At 53.1% G+C, this 19741-nt stretch overlaps 2 protein-coding genes across 2 annotated transcripts; both read right to left on the bottom strand.

Annotated features, from left to right (window-relative positions):
* Nucleotides 1-434: 434 nt before the first annotated feature.
* On the bottom strand, nt 435-12948 carry prf1.5 (perforin 1.5). Its single transcript, XM_039000821.1, has 3 exons — nt 12863-12948; nt 1918-2449; nt 435-1551 (listed from the first exon to the last, which is right to left on the bottom strand). Exons 2-3 carry the CDS (start codon nt 2442-2444, stop codon nt 528-530), a joined length of 1551 nt encoding a protein of 516 aa, XP_038856749.1. The 5' UTR covers nt 2445-2449; nt 12863-12948; the 3' UTR covers nt 435-527.
* A 906-nt stretch (nt 12949-13854) lies between these two features.
* Nucleotides 13855-16939, bottom strand: mpeg1.1 (macrophage expressed 1, tandem duplicate 1). Its single transcript, XM_038989084.1, has 2 exons — nt 16451-16939; nt 13855-16122 (listed from the first exon to the last, which is right to left on the bottom strand). Exons 1-2 carry the CDS (start codon nt 16913-16915, stop codon nt 14422-14424), a joined length of 2166 nt encoding a protein of 721 aa, XP_038845012.1. The 5' UTR covers nt 16916-16939; the 3' UTR covers nt 13855-14421.
* Between the last annotated feature and the right edge of the window lie 2802 nt (nt 16940-19741).

The following is a 19741-nucleotide window of genomic DNA, read 5'->3' as shown; positions in this document are numbered from 1 at the left end:
CAGTGTTTGTTGTAACTGATTTTACAATGACAGATTCACCTGGAGATGGTCAAACAATAAATAATTGTTGTGTTCATTACTGAACAAAAACCTGAGACGTGAATACTTTTGTTCATCTACTTTATTGGTATGTATTTCTAGGTATATAATAGATACAGAAATAAAGAAAGGCTGACTAAGGCCGGGATTCAACCCCGAAGCACATTGTAGCTCGCTTGACATTTAAGGTTATTTCCAAATTAGCGGACATTTGCAGCTATTGCCGATAATGTGATCTCTGTGAACTGAAACTGGATCATTGACTTTAATGGCATCACTCCAAAATGCGCTTTATATTGAATCCCGGCCTTATTCTAAAATAAACACCAATTATTGATACAGGCCAGGGTTGGAACACGTCAACATTTTGACCAACAATCTTATTGTCAAATAAGAAATGCTTGTGTCCCCCCCCCCCCCCGTTGCAAAATATTTTGCTACGGTGTGCACTAATGAATACGACCAAGGTGTATTTTCAATCCATAACCTTATGTACTAGGAGAGTACCGTCCACACCTGTAGCCTGTTAAGTGGGCGTCACATTCAGAGCTGTAAGTGAAGTGCAGAACCCCTTTCTTTAGCTGACAGCTGTGTGAATGAGTTCCTCGTTCAGGGAAGACCAAACATCTTCCTGCCATGTCATTGTAAATCACATCTCTGTCCCAAACCTCAAACAGCAGCTGATGACCAAACTCCACTGAGCCAAAGTTGTACGTGGCATTCCATACCGGATCATTATCATCCATGACAGTATTTGTTTCCTCATACATGCCATTGTACCATATTTTAACATAGCCATCAGTCTTTGTGAAGGTATCTGCTCTCAAACCTGCGGCTCTGTGGACCATTACCCTGAGAGTCCCGCGGCCTGCCCGTAGAGGACAACAGTTGTGATCCAGGTTAGGGGTCGGGGAGCAGGTTTTGAATTCCCCCTGGTCTACAGGAAGCTTGTTCTCGTCAATGTACTCTGTCACCGTGCTCCTCAGGTTGGCACTAACCTCTGGATCATCAACCAGGTTGTGCAGGGGGAATATAGCATAGGAGACCACATCTGGATTATCATGCAAGCTGTTCATCCAGCTATGGTATGCTTCGGACGGGTCCTGATGGTACAAGATATCGGGAAAATACTTTTCCCCTCCTAGAACCTCAATCTTGTGGGTCATAAACCCCTGGTAGAAGCCCATGCTCATGTTCCCCTTAAGGAGGTCGTCACATTTGTTGGAGAAGGACGCGTTTGCTGGGAGGAAGCCTAAGGCCATTTTCAGCTCAACATTTAAGCAGGTCTTTATCTCGGACTCTGAGAAGCCCTTCAGGGTGGCCAGGCAGGTGCGGAAGGCAGTGACGCGCCTCACCCTACCACCCAGCTGTACCTGACGGATGTAATGAGTGCCGTACGTGTCGATCATCCGCCGGTACAGCAATTTGCTCTTGTTGTCAAGCTCCTGTGGCAGTCTCTTGAGATGTTTAGCAAATTCAGCGCTGAGGTCCGGATGGTCTGCCAGCCTGTAACTGGAAAATCAACAACGGGGCATGTGGATCTACATCAACCCCTTTTCATTGAGAATACTCAGCCTGGTCCCAGATCTGCTTGTGCTGTCTCATGCCAACTCCCATGGTCATTGTCATGTTTGGCATGACACCCACCATAGGTGTTTGCTATACAGCACTAACAGATCTGGGACCAGGATAGACGATACTGTATACTGCAACGATTAGTGATTCAGTAAGTTGTCATAATGATATCATATGCGTTGTAATAATTCATGCAAATAGAACGACACAGATTAACCTTAGCATAGATATTTAATCTATTTAGTGACAGTGAGGTAGATTAGTCTATAGAAAACAGCTGTCAACAATAAAGCCCTTCCCTACCTGTAGTATGTACAGCTGATCTCATGGGTGGCAAAGGTGGCCTTGTCCACACTGTGCTGGGATCTGGCAAACTTGGCCATTTCGGAGCGGCTGCCCCCCAGCACTGCCTTGCCATAAGTCTCTAGCCTCAGGTCCATACCCCAGTTGTTGTTGATGAGGGAGCTAGAGCTACGTAGTAGGGAGTCCACAGAGTGGTGCAGGGCACTGGATAGCTGCTTGCTGCAGCGGCTCAATGGACGCCAGTCCAGCACGGCAGAAGGCAGCCTCTGGACCTGTCCCTCCTGGAAGCGGTTCTCACAGAGAATACATGTGTGGTTGTCAGACAGGTGGGCTTTGACGTTGATGACATAGGCCCCTTTACGACGCATCCTGACCACGTCGAAGCCCTCCCCTGCCAGGTTGTAGCCAGGCACAAAGGGGGCTTTCTCACACTCTGACCCCGATCCAGTCCTACAGGCTCTGCTACTGGGCATCTGCACCAGGACGGGCAGGCTCAAGGTATAAAGGAAGAGACTTCTTAATGCCATGGCTCCTGGAATTTACAGAGGTTATTATCAGGAATGGAAAGCTTTCTTGTACTGTAAACAGTGTCTACATTCTTTAAAAAATGTAAATGCCTCCACAATGCAATGGGATGTTGAGTGATGTTTTATGACATCTTCTAAATCAAAACATAACTATTTTAAAATTTCCATAGCCCCTCTGACGTAGCCCCTCTGCCATAGCCCCTCTGTCACAGCCCCTCTGTCATAGCCCCTCTGTCATAGCCCCTCTGACGTAGCCCCTCTGCCATAGCCCCTCTGCCATAGCCCCTCTTCCATAGCCCCTCTGCCATAGCCCCTCTGCTATAGCCCCTCTGACGTAGCCCCTCTTCCATAGCCCCTGTTCCATAGCCCCTGTTCCATAGCCCCTCTGTCATAGCCCCTCTGCCATAGCCCCTCTGACGTAGCCCCTCTGACGTAGCCCCTCTGACGTAGCCCCTCTGACGTAGCCCCTCAGCCATAGCCCCTCTGCCGTAGCCCCTCTGCCGTAGCCCCTCTGACGTAGCCCCTCTTCCATAGCCCCTCTTCCATAGCCCCTCTGCCATAGCCCCTCTGCCATAGCCCCTCTTCCATAGCCCCTCTTCCATAGCCCCTCTTCCATAGCCCCTCTTCCATAGCCTCTCTGCCATAGCCCCTCTGCCATAGCCCCTCTTCCATAGCCCCTCTTCCATAGCCCCTCTGCCATAGCCCCTCTTCCATAGCCCCTCTGCCATAGCCCCTCTTCCATAGCCCCTCTGTCATAGCCCCTCTGACGTAGCCCCTCTGCCATAGCCCCTCTGCCGTAGCCCCTCTGCCGTAGCCCCTCTGACGTAGCCCCTCTGACGTAGCCCCTCTGCCATAGCCCCTCTTCCATAGCCCCTCTGCCATAGCCCCTCTTCCATAGCCCCTCTGTCATAGCCCCTCTGACGTAGCCCCTCTGCCATAGCCCCTCTGCCATAGCCCCTCTTCCATAGCCCCTCTTCCATAGCCCCTCTGCCATAGCCCCTCTGCCATAGCCCCTCTTCCATAGCCCCTCTGCCATAGCCCCTCTTCCATAGCCCCTCTGTCGTAGCCCCTCTGACGTAGCCCCTCTGCCATAGCCCCTCTGCCGTAGCCCCTCTGCCGTAGCCCCTCTGCCGTAGCCCCTCTGCCGTAGCCCCTCTGACGTAGCCCCTCTGCCATAGCCCCTCTTCCATAGCCCCTCTTCCATAGCCCCTCTTCCATAGCCCCTCTGCCATAGCCCCTCTTCCATAGCCCCTCTTCCATAGCCCCTCTGCCATAGCCCTTCTTCCATAGCCCCTCTTCCATAGCCCCTCTGCCATAGCCCCTCTTCCATAGCCCCTCTTCCATAGCCCCACTGCCATAGCCCCTCTTCCATAGCCCCTCTGTCATAGCCCCTCTGACGTAGCCCCTCTGCCATAGCCCCTCTTCCATAGCCCCTCTTCCATAGCCCCTCTTCCATAGCCCCTCTTCCATAGCCCCTCTTCCATAGCCCCTCTGCCATAGCCCCTCTTCCATAGCCCCTCTTCCATAGCCCCTCTGCCATAGCCCCTCTTCCATAGCCCCTCTTCCATAGCCCCTCTTCCATAGCCCCTCTGCCATAGCCCCTCTTCCATAGCCCCTCTGTCATAGCCCCTCTGCCATAGCCCCTCTGCCATAGCCCCTCTTCCATAGCCCCTCTGCCATAGTCCCTCTTCCATAGCCCCTCTTCCATAGCCCCTCTTCCATAGCCCCTCTTCCATAGCCCCTCTGACGTAGCCCCTCTGCCGTAGCCCCTCTTCCATAGCCCCTCTTCCATAGCCCCTCTGCCATAGCCCCTCTTCCATAGCCCCTCTGCCATAGCCCCTCTTCCATAGCCCCTCTGTCATAGCCCCTCTGACGTAGCCCCTCTTCCATAGCCCCTCTGCCATAGCCCCTCTGCCATAGCCCCTCTGCCATAGCCCCTCTGCCATAGCCCCTCTTCCATAGCCCCTCTGTCATAGCCCCTCTTCCATAGCCCCTCTTCCATAGCCCCTCTGCCATAGCCCCTCTTCCATAGCCCCTCTGCCATAGCCCCTCTGCCATAGCCCCTCTTCCATAGCCCCTCTGTCATAGCCCCTCTTCCATAGCCCCTCTGCCATAGCCCCTCTGCCATAGCCCCTCTTCCATAGCCCCTCTGCCATAGCCCCTCTGACATAGCCCCTCTTCCATAGCCCCTCTTCCATAGCCCCTCTGCCATAGCCCCTCTGCCATAGCCCCTCTGCCATAGCCCCTCTGCCGTAGCCCCTCTGACGTAGCCCCTCTGCCATAGCCCCTCTGCCATAGCCCCTCTTCCATAGCCCCTCTGCCATAGCCCCTCTTCCATAGCCCCTCTTCCATAGCCCCTCTTCCATAGCCCCTCTTCCATAGCCCCTCTGACGTAGCCCCTCTGCCATAGCCCCTCTTCCATAGCCCCTCTTCCATAGCCCCTCTGCCATAGCCCCTCTTCCATAGCCCCTCTTCCATAGCCCCTCTTCCATAGCCCCTCTGTCATAGCCCTTCTGACGTAGCCCCTCTGTCATAGCCCCTCTTCCATAGCCCCTCATAGCCCCTCTGACGTAGCCCCTCTTCCATAACCCCTCTTCCATAGCCCCTCTGCCATTGCCCCTCTTCCATAGCCCCTCTTCCATAGCCCCTCTGTCATAGCCCCTCTGTCATAGCCCCTCTGACGTAGCCCCTCTGCCATAGCCCCTCTGCCATAGCCCCTCTTCCATAGCCCCTCTGTCATAGACCCTCTTCCATAGCCCCTCTGCCATAGCCCCTCTGCCATAGCCCCTCTTCCATAGCCCCTGTGCCATAGCCCCTGTTCCATTGCCCCTTTTCCTCAGCCCCTCTGCCATAGCCCCTCTGCCATAGCCCCTCTGACGTAGCCCCTCTTCCATAGCCCCTCTTCCATAGCCCCTCTGTCGTAGCCCCTCTGACGTAGCCCCTCTGACGTAGCCCCTCTTCCATAGCCCCTCTGCCGTAGCCCCTCTGCCGTAGCCCCTCTGCCGTAGCCCCTCTGCCATAGCCCCTCTGCCATAGCCCCACTTCCATAGCCCCTCTGCCATAGCCCCTCTGCCATAGCCCCTCTGCCGTAGCCCCTCTTCCGTAGCCCCTCTTCCATAGCCCCTCTTCCATAGCCCCTCTGCCGTAGCCCCTCTGATGTAGCCCCTCTTCCGTAGCCCCTCTTCCGTAGCCCCTCTGACGTAGCCCCTCTGACGTAGCCCCTCTTCCATAGCCCCTCTGCCATAGCCCCTCTTCCATAGCCCCTCTGACGTAGCCCCTCAGCCATAGCCCCTCTGTCATAGCCCCTCTGCCATAGCCCCTCTTCCATAGCCCCTCTTCCATAGCCCCTCTTCCATAGCCCCTCTGCCATAGCCCCTCTGACGTAGCCCCTCTGCCATAGCCCCTCTGCCATAGCCCCTCTTCCATAGCCCCTCTTCCATAGCCCCTCTGCCATAGCCCCTCTGCCATAGCCCCTCTTCCATAGCCCCTCTTCCATAGCCCCTCTTCCATAGCCCCTCTGTCATAGCCCCTCTGACGTAGCCCCTCTGCCATAGCCCCTCTTCCATAGCCCCTCTGCCATAGCCCCTCTGCCATAGCCCCTCTTCCATAGCCCCTCTGTCATAGCCCCTCTGACGTTGCCCCTCTGCCATAGCCCCTCTGCCATAGCCCCTCTGCCATAGCCCCTCTTCCATAGCCCCTCTGCCATAGCCCCATTGCCATAGCCCCTCTTCCATTGCCCCTTTTCCTCAGCCCCTCTGCCATAGCCCCTCTGCCATAGCCCCTCTGACGTAGCCCCTCTTCCATAGCCCCTCTTCCATAGCCCCTCTGCCATAGCCCCTCTTCCATAGCCCCTCTTCCATAGCCCCTCTGTCGTAGCCCCTCTGATGTAGCCCCTCTTCCATAGCCCCTCTGCCATAGCCCCTCTGACGTAGCCCCTCTGCCATAGCCCCTCTGTCACAGCCCCTCTGCCATAGCCCCTCTGCCATAGCCCCTCTGCCATAGCCCCTCTTCCATAGCCCCTCTTCCATAGCCCCTCTGCCATAGCCCCTCTGCCATAGCCCCTCTTCCATAGCCCCTCTGCCATAGCCCCTCTGCCATAGCCCCTCTTCCATTGCCCCTTTTCCTCAGCCCCTCTGCCATAGCCCCTCTGCCATAGCCCCTCTGACGTAGCCCCTCTTCCATAGCCCCTCTTCCATAGCCCCTCTGTCGTAGCCCCTCTGTCGTAGCCCCTCTGACGTAGCCCCTCTGACGTAGCCCCTCTTCCATAGCCCCTCTGCCGTAGCCCCTCTGTCGTAGCCCCTCTGCCGTAGCCCCTCTGCCGTAGCCCCTCTAACGTTGCCCCTCTTCCGTAGCCCCTCTGCCGTAGCCCCTCTGCCATAGCCCCTCTGCCATAGCCCCACTTCAATAGCCCCTCTGCCATAGCCCCTCTGCCGTAGCCCCTCTTCCGTAGCCCCTCTTCCATAGCCCCTCTTCCATAGCCCCTCTGCCGTAGCCCCTCTGATGTAGCCCCTCTTCCGTAGCCCCTCTTCCGTAGCCCCTCTGACGTAGCCCCTCTGCCATAGCCCCTCTGCCATAGCCCCTCTTCCATAGCCCCTCTGCCATAGCCCCTCTTCCATAGCCCCTCTGTCGTAGCCCCTCTGACGTAGCCCCTCTGCCATAGCCCCTCTGCCGTAGCCCCTCTGCCGTAGCCCCTCTGCCGTAGCCCCTCTGCCGTAGCCCCTCTGACGTAGCCCCTCTGCCATAGCCCCTCTTCCATAGCCCCTCTTCCATAGCCCCTCTTCCATAGCCCCTCTGCCATAGCCCCTCTTCCATAGCCCCTCTTCCATAGCCCCTCTGCCATAGCCCTTCTTCCATAGCCCCTCTTCCATAGCCCCTCTGCCATAGCCCCTCTTCCATAGCCCCTCTTCCATAGCCCCAATGCCATAGCCCCTCTTCCATAGCCCCTCTGTCATAGCCCCTCTGACGTAGCCCCTCTGCCATAGCCCCTCTTCCATAGCCCCTCTTCCATAGCCCCTCTTCCATAGTCCCTCTTCCATAGCCCCTCTTCCATAGCCCCTCTGCCATAGCCCCTCTTCCATAGCCCCTCTTCCATAGCCCCTCTGCCATAGCCCCTCTTCCATAGCCCCTCTTCCATAGCCCCTCTTCCATAGCCCCTCTGCCATAGCCCCTCTTCCATAGCCCCTCTGTCATAGCCCCTCTGCCATAGCCCCTCTGCCATAGCCCCTCTTCCATAGCCCCTCTGCCATAGTCCCTCTTCCATAGCCCCTCTTCCATAGCCCCTCTTCCATAGCCCCTCTTCCATAGCCCCTCTGACGTAGCCCCTCTGCCGTAGCCCCTCTTCCATAGCCCCTCTTCCATAGCCCCTCTGCCATAGCCCCTCTTCCATAGCCCCTCTGCCATAGCCCCTCTTCCATAGCCCCTCTGTCATAGCCCCTCTGACGTAGCCCCTCTTCCATAGCCCCTCTGCCATAGCCCCTCTGCCATAGCCCCTCTGCCATAGCCCCTCTGCCATAGCCCCTCTTCCATAGCCCCTCTGTCATAGCCCCTCTTCCATAGCCCCTCTTCCATAGCCCCTCTGCCATAGCCCCTCTTCCATAGCCCCTCTGCCATAGCCCCTCTGCCATAGCCCCTCTTCCATAGCCCCTCTGTCATAGCCCCTCTTCCATAGACCCTCTGCCATAGCCCCTCTGTCATAGCCCCTCTTCCATAGCCCCTCTGCCATAGCCCCTCTGACATAGCCCCTCTTCCATAGCCCCTCTTCCATAGCCCCTCTTCCATAGCCCCTCTGCCATAGCCCCTCTTCCATAGCCCCTCTGTCGTAGCCCCTCTGACGTAGCCCCTCTGCCATAGCCCCTCTGCCATAGCCCCTCTTCCATAGCCCCTCTGCCATAGCCCCTCTTCCATAGCCCCTCTTCCATAGCCCCTCTTCCATAGCCCCTCTTCCATAGCCCCTCTGACGTAGCCCCTCTGCCATAGCCCCTCTTCCATAGCCCCTCTTCCATAGCCCCTCTGCCATAGCCCCTCTGACATAGCCCCTCTTCCATAGCCCCTCTTCCATAGCCCCTCTGTCATAGCCCTTCTGACGTAGCCCCTCTGTCATAGCCCCTCTTCCATAGCCCCTCATAGCCCCTCTGACGTAGCCCCTCTTCCATAACCCCTCTTCCATAGCCCCTCTGCCATAGCCCCTCTTCCATAGCCCCTCTTCCATAGCCCCTCTGTCATAGCCCCTCTGTCATAGCCCCTCTGACGTAGCCCCTCTGCCATAGCCCCTCTGCCATAGCCCCTCTTCCATAGCCCCTCTGTCATAGACCCTCTTCCATAGCCCCTCTGCCATAGCCCCTCTGCCATAGCCCCTCTTCCATAGCCCCTCTGCCATAGCCCCTGTGCCATTGCCCCTTTTCCTCAGCCCCTCTGCCATAGCCCCTCTGCCATAGCCCCTCTGACGTAGCCCCTCTTCCATAGCCCCTCTTCCATAGCCCCTCTGTCGTAGCCCCTCTGACGTAGCCCCTCTGACGTAGCCCCTCTTCCATAGCCCCTCTGCCGTAGCCCCTCTGCCGTAGCCCCTCTGCCGTAGCCCCTCTGCCATAGCCCCTCTGCCATAGCCCCACTTCCATAGCCCCTCTGCCATAGCCCCTCTGCCATAGCCCCTCTGCCGTAGCCCCTCTTCCGTAGCCCCTCTTCCATAGCCCCTCTTCCATAGCCCCTCTGCCGTAGCCCCTCTGATGTAGCCCCTCTTCCGTAGCCCCTCTTCCGTAGCCCCTCTGACGTAGCCCCTCTGACGTAGCCCCTCTTCCATAGCCCCTCTGCCATAGCCCCTCTTCCATAGCCCCTCTGACGTAGCCCCTCAGCCATAGCCCCTCTGTCATAGCCCCTCTGCCATAGCCCCTCTTCCATAGCCCCTCTTCCATAGCCCCTCTTCCATAGCCCCTCTGCCATAGCCCCTCTGACGTAGCCCCTCTGCCATAGCCCCTCTGCCATAGCCCCTCTTCCATAGCCCCTCTTCCATAGCCCCTCTGCCATAGCCCCTCTGCCATAGCCCCTCTTCCATAGCCCCTCTTCCATAGCCCCTCTTCCATAGCCCCTCTGTCATAGCCCCTCTGACGTAGCCCCTCTGCCATAGCCCCTCTTCCATAGCCCCTCTGCCATAGCCCCTCTGCCATAGCCCCTCTTCCATAGCCCCTCTGTCATAGCCCCTCTGACGTTGCCCCTCTGCCATAGCCCCTCTGCCATAGCCCCTCTGCCATAGCCCCTCTTCCATAGCCCCTCTGCCATAGCCCCATTGCCATAGCCCCTCTTCCATTGCCCCTTTTCCTCAGCCCCTCTGCCATAGCCCCTCTGCCATAGCCCCTCTGACGTAGCCCCTCTTCCATAGCCCCTCTTCCATAGCCCCTCTGCCATAGCCCCTCTTCCATAGCCCCTCTTCCATAGCCCCTCTGTCGTAGCCCCTCTGATGTAGCCCCTCTTCCATAGCCCCTCTGCCATAGCCCCTCTGACGTAGCCCCTCTGCCATAGCCCCTCTGTCACAGCCCCTCTGCCATAGCCCCTCTGCCATAGCCCCTCTGCCATAGCCCCTCTTCCATAGCCCCTCTTCCATAGCCCCTCTGCCATAGCCCCTCTGCCATAGCCCCTCTTCCATAGCCCCTCTGCCATAGCCCCTCTGCCATAGCCCCTCTTCCATTGCCCCTTTTCCTCAGCCCCTCTGCCATAGCCCCTCTGCCATAGCCCCTCTGACGTAGCCCCTCTTCCATAGCCCCTCTTCCATAGCCCCTCTGTCGTAGCCCCTCTGTCGTAGCCCCTCTGACGTAGCCCCTCTGACGTAGCCCCTCTTCCATAGCCCCTCTGCCGTAGCCCCTCTGTCGTAGCCCCTCTGCCGTAGCCCCTCTGCCGTAGCCCCTCTAACGTTGCCCCTCTGCCGTAGCCCCTCTGCCGTAGCCCCTCTGCCATAGCCCCTCTGCCATAGCCCCTCTGCCATAGCCCCACTTCAATAGCCCCTCTGCCATAGCCCCTCTGCCGTAGCCCCTCTTCCGTAGCCCCTCTTCCATAGCCCCTCTTCCATAGCCCCTCTGCCGTAGCCCCTCTGATGTAGCCCCTCTTCCGTAGCCCCTCTTCCGTAGCCCCTCTGACGTAGCCCCTCTGACGTAGCCCCTCTTCCATAGCCCCTCTGCCATGGCCCTTCTTCCATAGCCCCTCTGACATAGCCCCTCAGCCATAGCCCCTCTGTCATAGCCCCTCTGCCATAGCCACTTTTCCATAGCCCCTCTTCCATAGCCCCTCTGACGTAGCCCCTCAGCCATAGCCCCTCTGTCATAGCCCCTCTCCCATAGCCCCTCTGCTATAGCCCCTCTGCCATAGCCCCTCTGACGTAGCCCCTCAGCCATAGCCCCTCTGTCATAGCCCCTCTCCCATAGCCCCTCTGCTATAGCCCCTCTGCCATAGCCCCTCTGACGTAGCCCCTCTGACGTAGCCCCTCTGACGTAGCCCCTCTTCCATAGCCCCTCTTCCATAGCCCCTCTGCCATAGCCCCTCTGCCATAGCCCCTCTGCCATAGCCCCTCTTCCATAGCCCCTCTGACGTAGCCCCTCTGACGTAGCCCCTCTGACGTAGCCCCTCTGCCGTAGCCCCTCTGCCATAGCCCCTCTGCCATAGCACCTCTGCCATAGCCCCACTTCCATAGCCCCTCTGCCATAGCCCCTCTGCCATAGCCCCTCTGCCGTAGCCCCTCTTCCGTAGCCCCTCTTCCATAGCCCCTCTTCCATAGCCCCTCTGCCGTAGCCCCTCTGATGTAGCCCCTCTTCCGTAGCCCCTCTTCCGTAGCCCCTCTGACGTAGCCCCTCTGACGTAGCCCCTCTTCCATAGCCCCTCTGCCATAGCCCCTCTTCCATAGCCCCTCTGACGTAGCCCCTCTTCCATAGCCCCTCTTCCATAGCCCCTCTTCCATAGCCCCTCTGCCATAGCCCCTCTGTCATAGCCCCTCTGTCATAGCCCCTCTGACGTAGCCCCTCTGCCATAGCCCTTCTGCCATAGCCCCTCTTCCATAGCCCCTCTGCCATAGCCCCTCTTCCATAGCCCCTCTGTCATAGCCCCTCTTCCATAGCCCCTCTGCCATAGCCCCTCTGCCATAGCCCCTCTGCCATAGCCCCTCTGCCATAGCCCCTCTTCCATAGCCCCTCTGCCATAGCCCCATTGCCATAGCCCCTCTTCCATTGCCCCTTTTCCTCAGCCCCTCTGCCATAGCCCCTCTGCCATAGCCCCTCTGACGTAGCCCCTCTTCCATAGCCCCTCTTCCATAGCCCCTCTGCCATAGCCCCTCTTCCATAGCCCCTCTTCCATAGCCCCTCTGTCGTAGCCCCTCTGACGTAGCCCCTCTTCCATAGCCCCTCTGCCATAGCCCCTCTGCCATAGCCCCTCTGACGTAGCCCCTCTGCCATAGCCCCTCTGTCACAGCCCCTCTGTCATAGCCCCTCTGTCATAGCCCCCCTGACGTAGCCCCTCTGCCATAGCCCCTCTGCCATAGCCCCTCTGCCATAGCCCCTCTTCCATAGCCTCTCTTCCATAGCCCCTCTGCCATAGCCCCTCTGCCATAGCCCCTCTGCCATAGCCCCTCTGCCATAGCCCCTCTTCCATTGCCCCTTTTCCTCAGCCCCTCTGCCATAGCCCCTCTGCCATAGCCCCTCTGACGTAGCCCCTCGTCCATAGCCCCTCTTCCATAGCTCCTCTGTCGTAGCCCCTCTGACGTAGCCCCTCTGACGTAGCCCCTCTTCCATAGCCCCCCTGCCGTAGCCCCTCTGTCGTAGCCCCTCTGCCGTAGCCCCTCTGCCGTAGCCCCTCTGACGTAGCCCCTCTTCCGTAGCCCCTCTGCCGTAGCCCCTCTGCCATAGCCCCTCTGCCATAGCCCCTCTGCCATAGCCCCTCTGCCATAGCCCCACTTCCATAGCCCCTCTGCCATAGCCCCTCTGCCGTAGCCCCTCTGCCGTAGCCCCTCTTCCGTAGCCCCTCTTCCATAGCCCCTCTTCCATAGCCCCTCTGCCATAGCCCCTCTGCCATAGCCCCTCTGCCATAGCCCCTCTGCCATAGCCCCTCTTCCATAGCCCCTCTTCCATAGCCCCTCTGCCATAGCCCCTCTTCCATAGCCCCTCTTCCATAGCCCCTCTGCCATAGCCACTCTGCTTCTTCTAGAAAAGTGTTACAAATAACATACATTAAATACGGATTCACAAATGGGGCTAAGATTCCCAAAGATCAAAGATAATATACAGTGTTGTTGTATATTGTTCTACTCTTGTTTTGTGTCTAAATGAGGGCACACCAATAACCCCCTCCACACTGAAAGGCTAAGTGGAGCACAAAATCTCACTACAGCTCTGCCTGCAGCTGTAGTGAAAACAGAACCGTGCACACTCGCCGACACGCACTCCTACCTTTAAATCATCCAACTGCGTTTGTTTTCGTCTCACCCTCTCTTCTCAGTCAGCTGCTTTACCTTTGGAATTTCACGAGACCCGTCTTCTCTTGTAAAAACTGCCTGCTGCTGCACAAAATGTCGTTTTGCTGCTTCCTCGTGACATCCATAAGAAACTATGAACCGAATAACACTTGGTCCTATATCTGGTTCTGTGGGGAACACTTCTTCGCTGTGCTGAATGTCAAGGCCATTGTGTGGCTAAGGGACTTCCCTGCTCCAGGCCTCTCTTCCTGAGGTTAGACAGATTTCCACGGCTGAGTGGTTTTGTTTTGATGTGCACAAGCTGACAGTATGAATCCCAGATGAGTGTGGGGGAAGGTTTTCACAAGACTCAAGAGTGGCATGGGCATTCTGCCTCTTTACGGGAAGCTCAGTGTGTGTGTGTGTGTGTGTGTGTGTGTGTGTGTGTGTGTGTGTGTGTGTGTGTGTGTGTGTGTGTGTGTGTGTGTGTGTGTGTGTGTGTGTGTGTGTGTGTGTGTGTGTGTGTGTATGTATGCAACTGTGTGTAACTGTATATTTATGTCTGTCTGTGTACTAATAACAAAATCAACTCCTTGTCCTCAGATTCTTCATTGTCTTTTTATGTTCAGGGGGAAATTAGGAAGGCTTTATGGAGGAAGATTTAAGATGATATGTGTTGTGATAGCAAATTAGGCAATAGTATTTTACAAAAATAAAATAAAAAATGACAATGATGAGTCTCAATTTGAGTCTTGAGAAATTATACTGTTTATCAAGATACATGTGACCTGCTTTGGTTACATGTACATTCATGTATTCCACTTCCCCACCGCAATACTTTTGACGGAGAAGAAATATTCTGAGGGGACTGCGATGTCTGTCAAAACACGCTAGAGGTCACCAGACTATAATGTCCTATAGTGAACCCTTGTTGGCGTCTTTTAAAGTACAGCTGTGACATTTGACAAGATAAGTAACTTCAATGAATATTGTGTTAGTTGTTTTATTTTCATGTCCAACACATACACAAGCGAATTAAAATGTTATAACAGAATACAATAATGCTATTGAATCATAGTAGATTTCAGTAAAAACATTCTCAATGGAAAGCATGAAAGCATAACCACAGGATAAAAATTAAACTCAAAACATCAAAAATAGGTCAATAGATTTTTTCACCCTTTTTGCCATACATTCATTAACAGTATTGTGTTGTATTGTGTTGTATTGTATTGTGTTGTGTTGTGTTGTATGGTATTGTATTGTGTTGTATTGTATTGTGTTGTGTTGTGTTGTATGGTGTGGTGTGGTGTTGTGTACTAATGTATTGTGTAGTAAACCCCTGGTGAAGGCAGGAAGCTGCCAACACGTTGGTGACTTTTACTAAATAATTTGCGTCGCAGTAAATTTGTGCATTTTCCATCTTATATCTAGCCAGTATTTGAGATTATTGATCGTAAAGGGAAAGCAAGTGTGAGAGGTTGATTATACAATAGAGCACAGTTATCTCAAAGCTGTTTTCTTCTTAATATGTAAACTGTGTGGAAGGTGGTCTCATGGCAACAGGGTCTGGGTCATTGTCTCCGAGCCCTGCTCTTCTTGACTCTCCACACCTCCCTCACTCTGCCCCTCGCTGTGGATCTCCTCATATCCTCTCCCCCTCCCAAACCTTGAGACCCTCCTCCGTCTCACCAGCAGCACAGCCCCAACCACCACCAAGGCAACCAAGCAAATTACTCCAAAGGCCACACCAGACTTCTGCCCCCCTGTCATCTGTCCCGAGGCTGGATCGAACACCTGCACCATACTCTGGATCTCTGTCACCTTGGCCAGCTTCCACATCTTGGTCTGTCCCACCCTGACCCACGCCCGATCTCCCTCGGTCATCACAGCCACCGTGTTGGTGGCAGTCATGCTGATCAGTGGAGGACGAGTGAAAGGTGGCAAGCGTACAGGCAGCAGCTGGCCACCTGTGAACAAGCCAGACTGGACACAGTAGAGCACCTGGCAGCCATCACTAACAGCAGCCAGGTGCTGGCTGAACTGGGGAGGGCAACGGGGTTGATTCTGTGCAAGGGGGTTGTTAGACTGGCAACTGAACAGGCCTCCAAAGGCGACTGAAAACCTGGTGGCAGTCTCATAGTCATTGCTCAGGCAGATCATCAGACCGTTGGACAGAAGCTTCATTTGAATGTTGAAGTTTGGAGGGCAGCTCTTAGTTTTGGTCAGAGGGTTCAACAGGGATGGGCTATAGAGTCCCCCAAAGAGGTATCCTGAGTACTCTGGGGTTGCCTCATTGGTGGAGCACCAGTAGGTGTCAATGCGAGCGGAGCGGACATGGTAGGCATCTCCACAGACGTTGTCGCAGCAAGTTAAAAGCAGCCAGCAGCCATGGCAATGCCTGTGGCACTCATACGTGCTGTAGCTCTCCTCTCTCACCTCAGAGCGTAACAGGGTGGCATTGTAGGGCTGACCACATGAGTAAGAGCCTGTGTCGGGGTTCTTCTGAGCCAGGGCTTGGCAGATTGGGTCTGCATCCCCAGTGAGCTTGGTGCACTCCTGAAACACCCCACCGAAGCTGAGGTTGGTGGCCGGACCCTCGCAGGAGCTGTCGTCCATATTGGCTTGGAAGTTGAAGTTCTTGGAGTCTGGTTTAACACAGCCAGGGTGTGTGTTAATGGTATAGTAGCGCTGGATGGCCTGACTAACAGACAGCGCCAGTTTGCCGATGGTTGGTTCAGGGAGATCGGGGAAGGTAATCCGGTTGAGGAAGTAGTGCAGAGGCAGTCCTGCCCGGTCGATGCCCACCAGGTTGTTCTTGGTGCTCTCCTGCCACTTCTGCAAAGTGATGCCTGGGTAGAAGGGAGCCCCACCATGACTCTGTATTATGGAGTAGGTGATGTTGCCCTGATAACTATGTGACTCGGATGTCTCTTGTGTGTCCTTGCTGCCAATGTCAAATTTGACTTTATCAAAGAAGTTAAGACCTGCCGATGCCGAAACAGAGAACTTTGCCGTCTCACTGTCGGACACGTAAGATGAACGGAGATAGTCCTCTTGCACTAAGGCCGCCCCTGCATCAACACTGGTTATCACATGGGTTCCATAGTCCAACACCATCTTCTCAGATAAATACGCTGCCTGTCGAGTCTGGTTGTTTTCTATTGCATCTGCGATCTCCTCAGCCTGGTGGGCAAAGCGCCCATCCAGAGTGAAGTCAGGGTGAGCCTTTACCGTGTATAGGAAGTTACGCACCTGGAAGGGAGCAATCCGTTGTTTTTTATTTCATCATTAACCAGGAAATAACCTTGAGGCTTGGTGTCCTTAATTGCTAATCTAGAGATCAAAGTATACTAAGATAAGGTACACTATCTAGTACTGACTGTTCAGAAAGCCTTAAAAGGAACAGGATTACTGTAATAACATGGATATTCCACTCTCTCTTTTTAAAATCTAGTAAGGGAGACTTACTACAAACTATGTCAAAACATAAATTATTTTATCATTGCCGAGATGAATGTACGCGACATTAAATAGATAAATAATTGTTCAAAAAGTATTGTTTCTTTATGGAGAAACTCACTTGTACACGAGCGGTGACAGAGCTCCCTTTGACCTGGTGAGTCTTCACCCGCTGATTCTCGATGGAGAACTTAGCATTGAGCACGGAGAGAAAGGACACGTCTGAGTTGATTGAGAAAGACGTGGAGCTGCGTTGTTCCAGCCAAGTGTTGATGATCTCAGAATTGGTCTCCACACCAGTGAGCTTCTGTGGGATGACAAAAACCTCATCCGGGATGAGGTAGAATCCGTCCTCCGTGGTCTGGCACTGGGAGAAGCTGAAGTTCATGACTCGTCCCATGTCCATGTTCCTCAGGTTGTCCCATCCCCCGCCTGGGAGCACCTCCAGGGCTGGAATGGACAAGTTGGTGCGACACTTACGAAGTCCATTATTCGGAGGAGTGAGTGGGTGAGGGACACACTGGTGGAGCAGGGAAAGTACTAGCAAGGTGAATGCTGTCAGACCCAGAGCTGTGTCAGATGCCATAGCTATGTCATATGTGGGTGCTGTGAGAACAAGGTGAAAGAATATGACGATTCTCAATAGCGGATGTGGTAATGGTAGGTTTCGGTCACAAGATCACAGCTAACTTGACTTTCAATTTCCTCAAATAAAATGCAGAACAATCACAACAGCTTTCAGATAAGCCGCTGCCAATCTGACTAATAGAGTTATTTTGTGTGTAAATACTTCCCCTTTCTAAAAGGTGTATATTTGTGTGTGTGTGTAGTAGGTGTCCCACAGCAGTCAGGTCTGTATGTGTGTGTGTGTGTGTGTGTGTGTGTGTGTGTGTGTGTGTGTGTGTGTGTGTGTGTGTGTGGTAGGTGTCCCGCAGCAGTCAGGTCTGTGTGTGTGTGTGTGTAAGTTGCTATCATCTAAATCAATTAAGTGAAATTTAACTTACACTAAAAGCAGATAATGATACCATAATAAAATGTTAATCATTCTGAAAAAAAACATAGTACTTCAGATAATAGTAAATTGACCATCCTTATGATCAATCAAGTCATGCACAAGCATATACAGTCAGCATGACTGTATAAAATATAGAATACAAGTACTGAGCTATATTGTATGCAGAAAATTGGGAAGTTATATTATTTTATACTAATACAATTGTATAAGGAGTGGCTTTCAGGACAAGTCTCTGGATGTCCTTGAGCGGCCCAGACTCTGGAGAGACCTGAAAATAGCTGTGTTGCGATGCTCCCCATCCAACCTGACAGAGCTTGAGGTTTCGTTCTTAACTGACTTGCCTAAAACAATACAGGTGTGCCAAGCTTGTAATGTCATACTCATGAAGACAAAGGGTCTTCAACAAATTGCTGAATACTTATGCAAAAGTGATATTTCAGTTTCTTAAAACTTGTTTTTGCTTTGTCATTATGGGGTATTGAGATAGATTGATGAGGGACATTTAAAAAACATTTTTTTTTTTAGAATAAGGCTGTAACATAACAAAATGTAGAAAAAGGCAAGGGGTCTGAATACTTTCCCGAATGCACTGTATAAGCAGAAAAGAGCCCCATACCTACTGTAAAATATGGTGGTGGATATTTGATTGTATTGGGCTATTTTGCTTCCACTGGTCCTGGGGCCCTTGTTAAGATCAACAGCATCATGAACTTTACCCAGTACCAGGACCTTTTAGCCAGAAACCTGGTTGCCTGTGCCAGGTGGCTGAAACTTGGCTGCAGGTGGGTCTTCCAGCAAGACAATAACCCCAAGCACACATCAACATCCAGAAAGAAATGGTTAATGAACCACAAAATCAACATTTTCGGACTTGAACCCCATTGAAAACCTGTGGTATGAATTGAAGAGGGCAGTTCATATGCGCAGACAAAGGTTATCAAGGATCTGGAAACAATCTATATGGAGGAATGTATCTGTATGGAGGAATGTATCTGTATGGAGGAATGTATCTGTATGGAGGAATGTATCTGTATGGATCCCCCAATATGTTCTCCAATCTCATAAAACATTTTAGAAAAAGGCTCAGGGCCATTATCCTCACAAGGTGAGGTATTAAAAGGTATTGAAAAATAGGGTTCCAATAATGTTGACCCCTCTCTTTTGAGAGTATTACTTCTCTTTCTCTGAGTAATGTATAATTTCCCCTTTTTTATGAGCATACAATACAGCTCAGTATTTGTATTATATATTTTATACATACTTTTTTGCTCATCTTTATCAAGGTTGTCAATACTTTTGGACCTGACTGTATATCTGTCATTGATTGAAGGACTATAGTTTACATAAAGATCTAAAGTCTATGCTGTGTGTTTACCTGTGCGTGCAGCTGAACATTGTATACTGGAAACACTCGGTTTGTTATTTGAAGATTCATCTGCCTCACCTAAAGCCCATTTTTGTGGGAAGCAGCTATAGACCACCAAGTGCTAACAATCAGTATCTGGATAATGTGTGAAAATGCTTGATAATGTATGTGATACAAATAGAGAGGTATATTTTCTGGGTGACTTAAATATTGACTGCCTTTCATAAAGCTGCCCACTCAAGAAAAAGCTTCAACTGTAACCAATGCATGCAACCTGGTTCAGTAGAGTGTTGGACGCTATTTTGTAAATTACACCGCTGAAGTCAAGGATTGGTAGGATAGTCAGTTTTACGAGGGTATGTTTGGCAGCATGAGTGAAGGAGGCTTTGTTGTGAAATAGGAAGCCGATTCTAGATTTAACTTTGGATTGGAGATGCTTAATGTGAGTCTGGAAGGAGAGTTTACAGTCTAACCAGACACCTAGGTATTTGTAGTTGTTTACATATTCTAAGTCAGAACCGTCCAGAGTAGTGATGCTAGACGGGCGGGCGGGTGCGGGCAGCAATCGGTTGTAGAGCATGCATTTAGTTTTACTTGCATTTGAAAGCAGTTGGAGGCCACGGAAGGAGTGTTGAATGGCATTGAAGCTCGTTTGGAGGTTTGTTAACACAGTGTCCAAAGAAGGGCCAGAAGTGTACAGAATGGTGTCGTCTCCGTAGAGGTGGATCAGAGAATCACCAGCAGCAAGAGCGACATCATTGATATATACAGAGAAAAGAGTCGGCCCGAGAATTGAACCCTGTGGCACCCCCTTAGAGAAGGCCAGAGGTTTGGACAACAGGGCCTCCGATTTGACACACTGAACTCTATCTGAGAAGTAGTTGGTGAACCAGGCGAGGCAGTCATTTGAGAAGCCAAGGCTATTGAGTCTGCCGATAAGAATGAGGTGATTGACAGAGTTGAAAGCCTTGGCCAGGTTGATGAAGACGGCTGCCCAGTACTGTCTTTTATCGATTGTTTAGGACCTTGAG

Source organism: Salvelinus namaycush, chromosome 1, assembly GCF_016432855.1.
Source record: "Salvelinus namaycush isolate Seneca chromosome 1, SaNama_1.0, whole genome shotgun sequence".
Classification (NCBI taxonomy): Eukaryota; Metazoa; Chordata; class Actinopteri; order Salmoniformes; family Salmonidae; genus Salvelinus; species Salvelinus namaycush.
The sequence above is the reverse complement of the archived record's forward strand: the minus strand, read 5'-3'. Positions and strand labels throughout refer to the sequence as shown.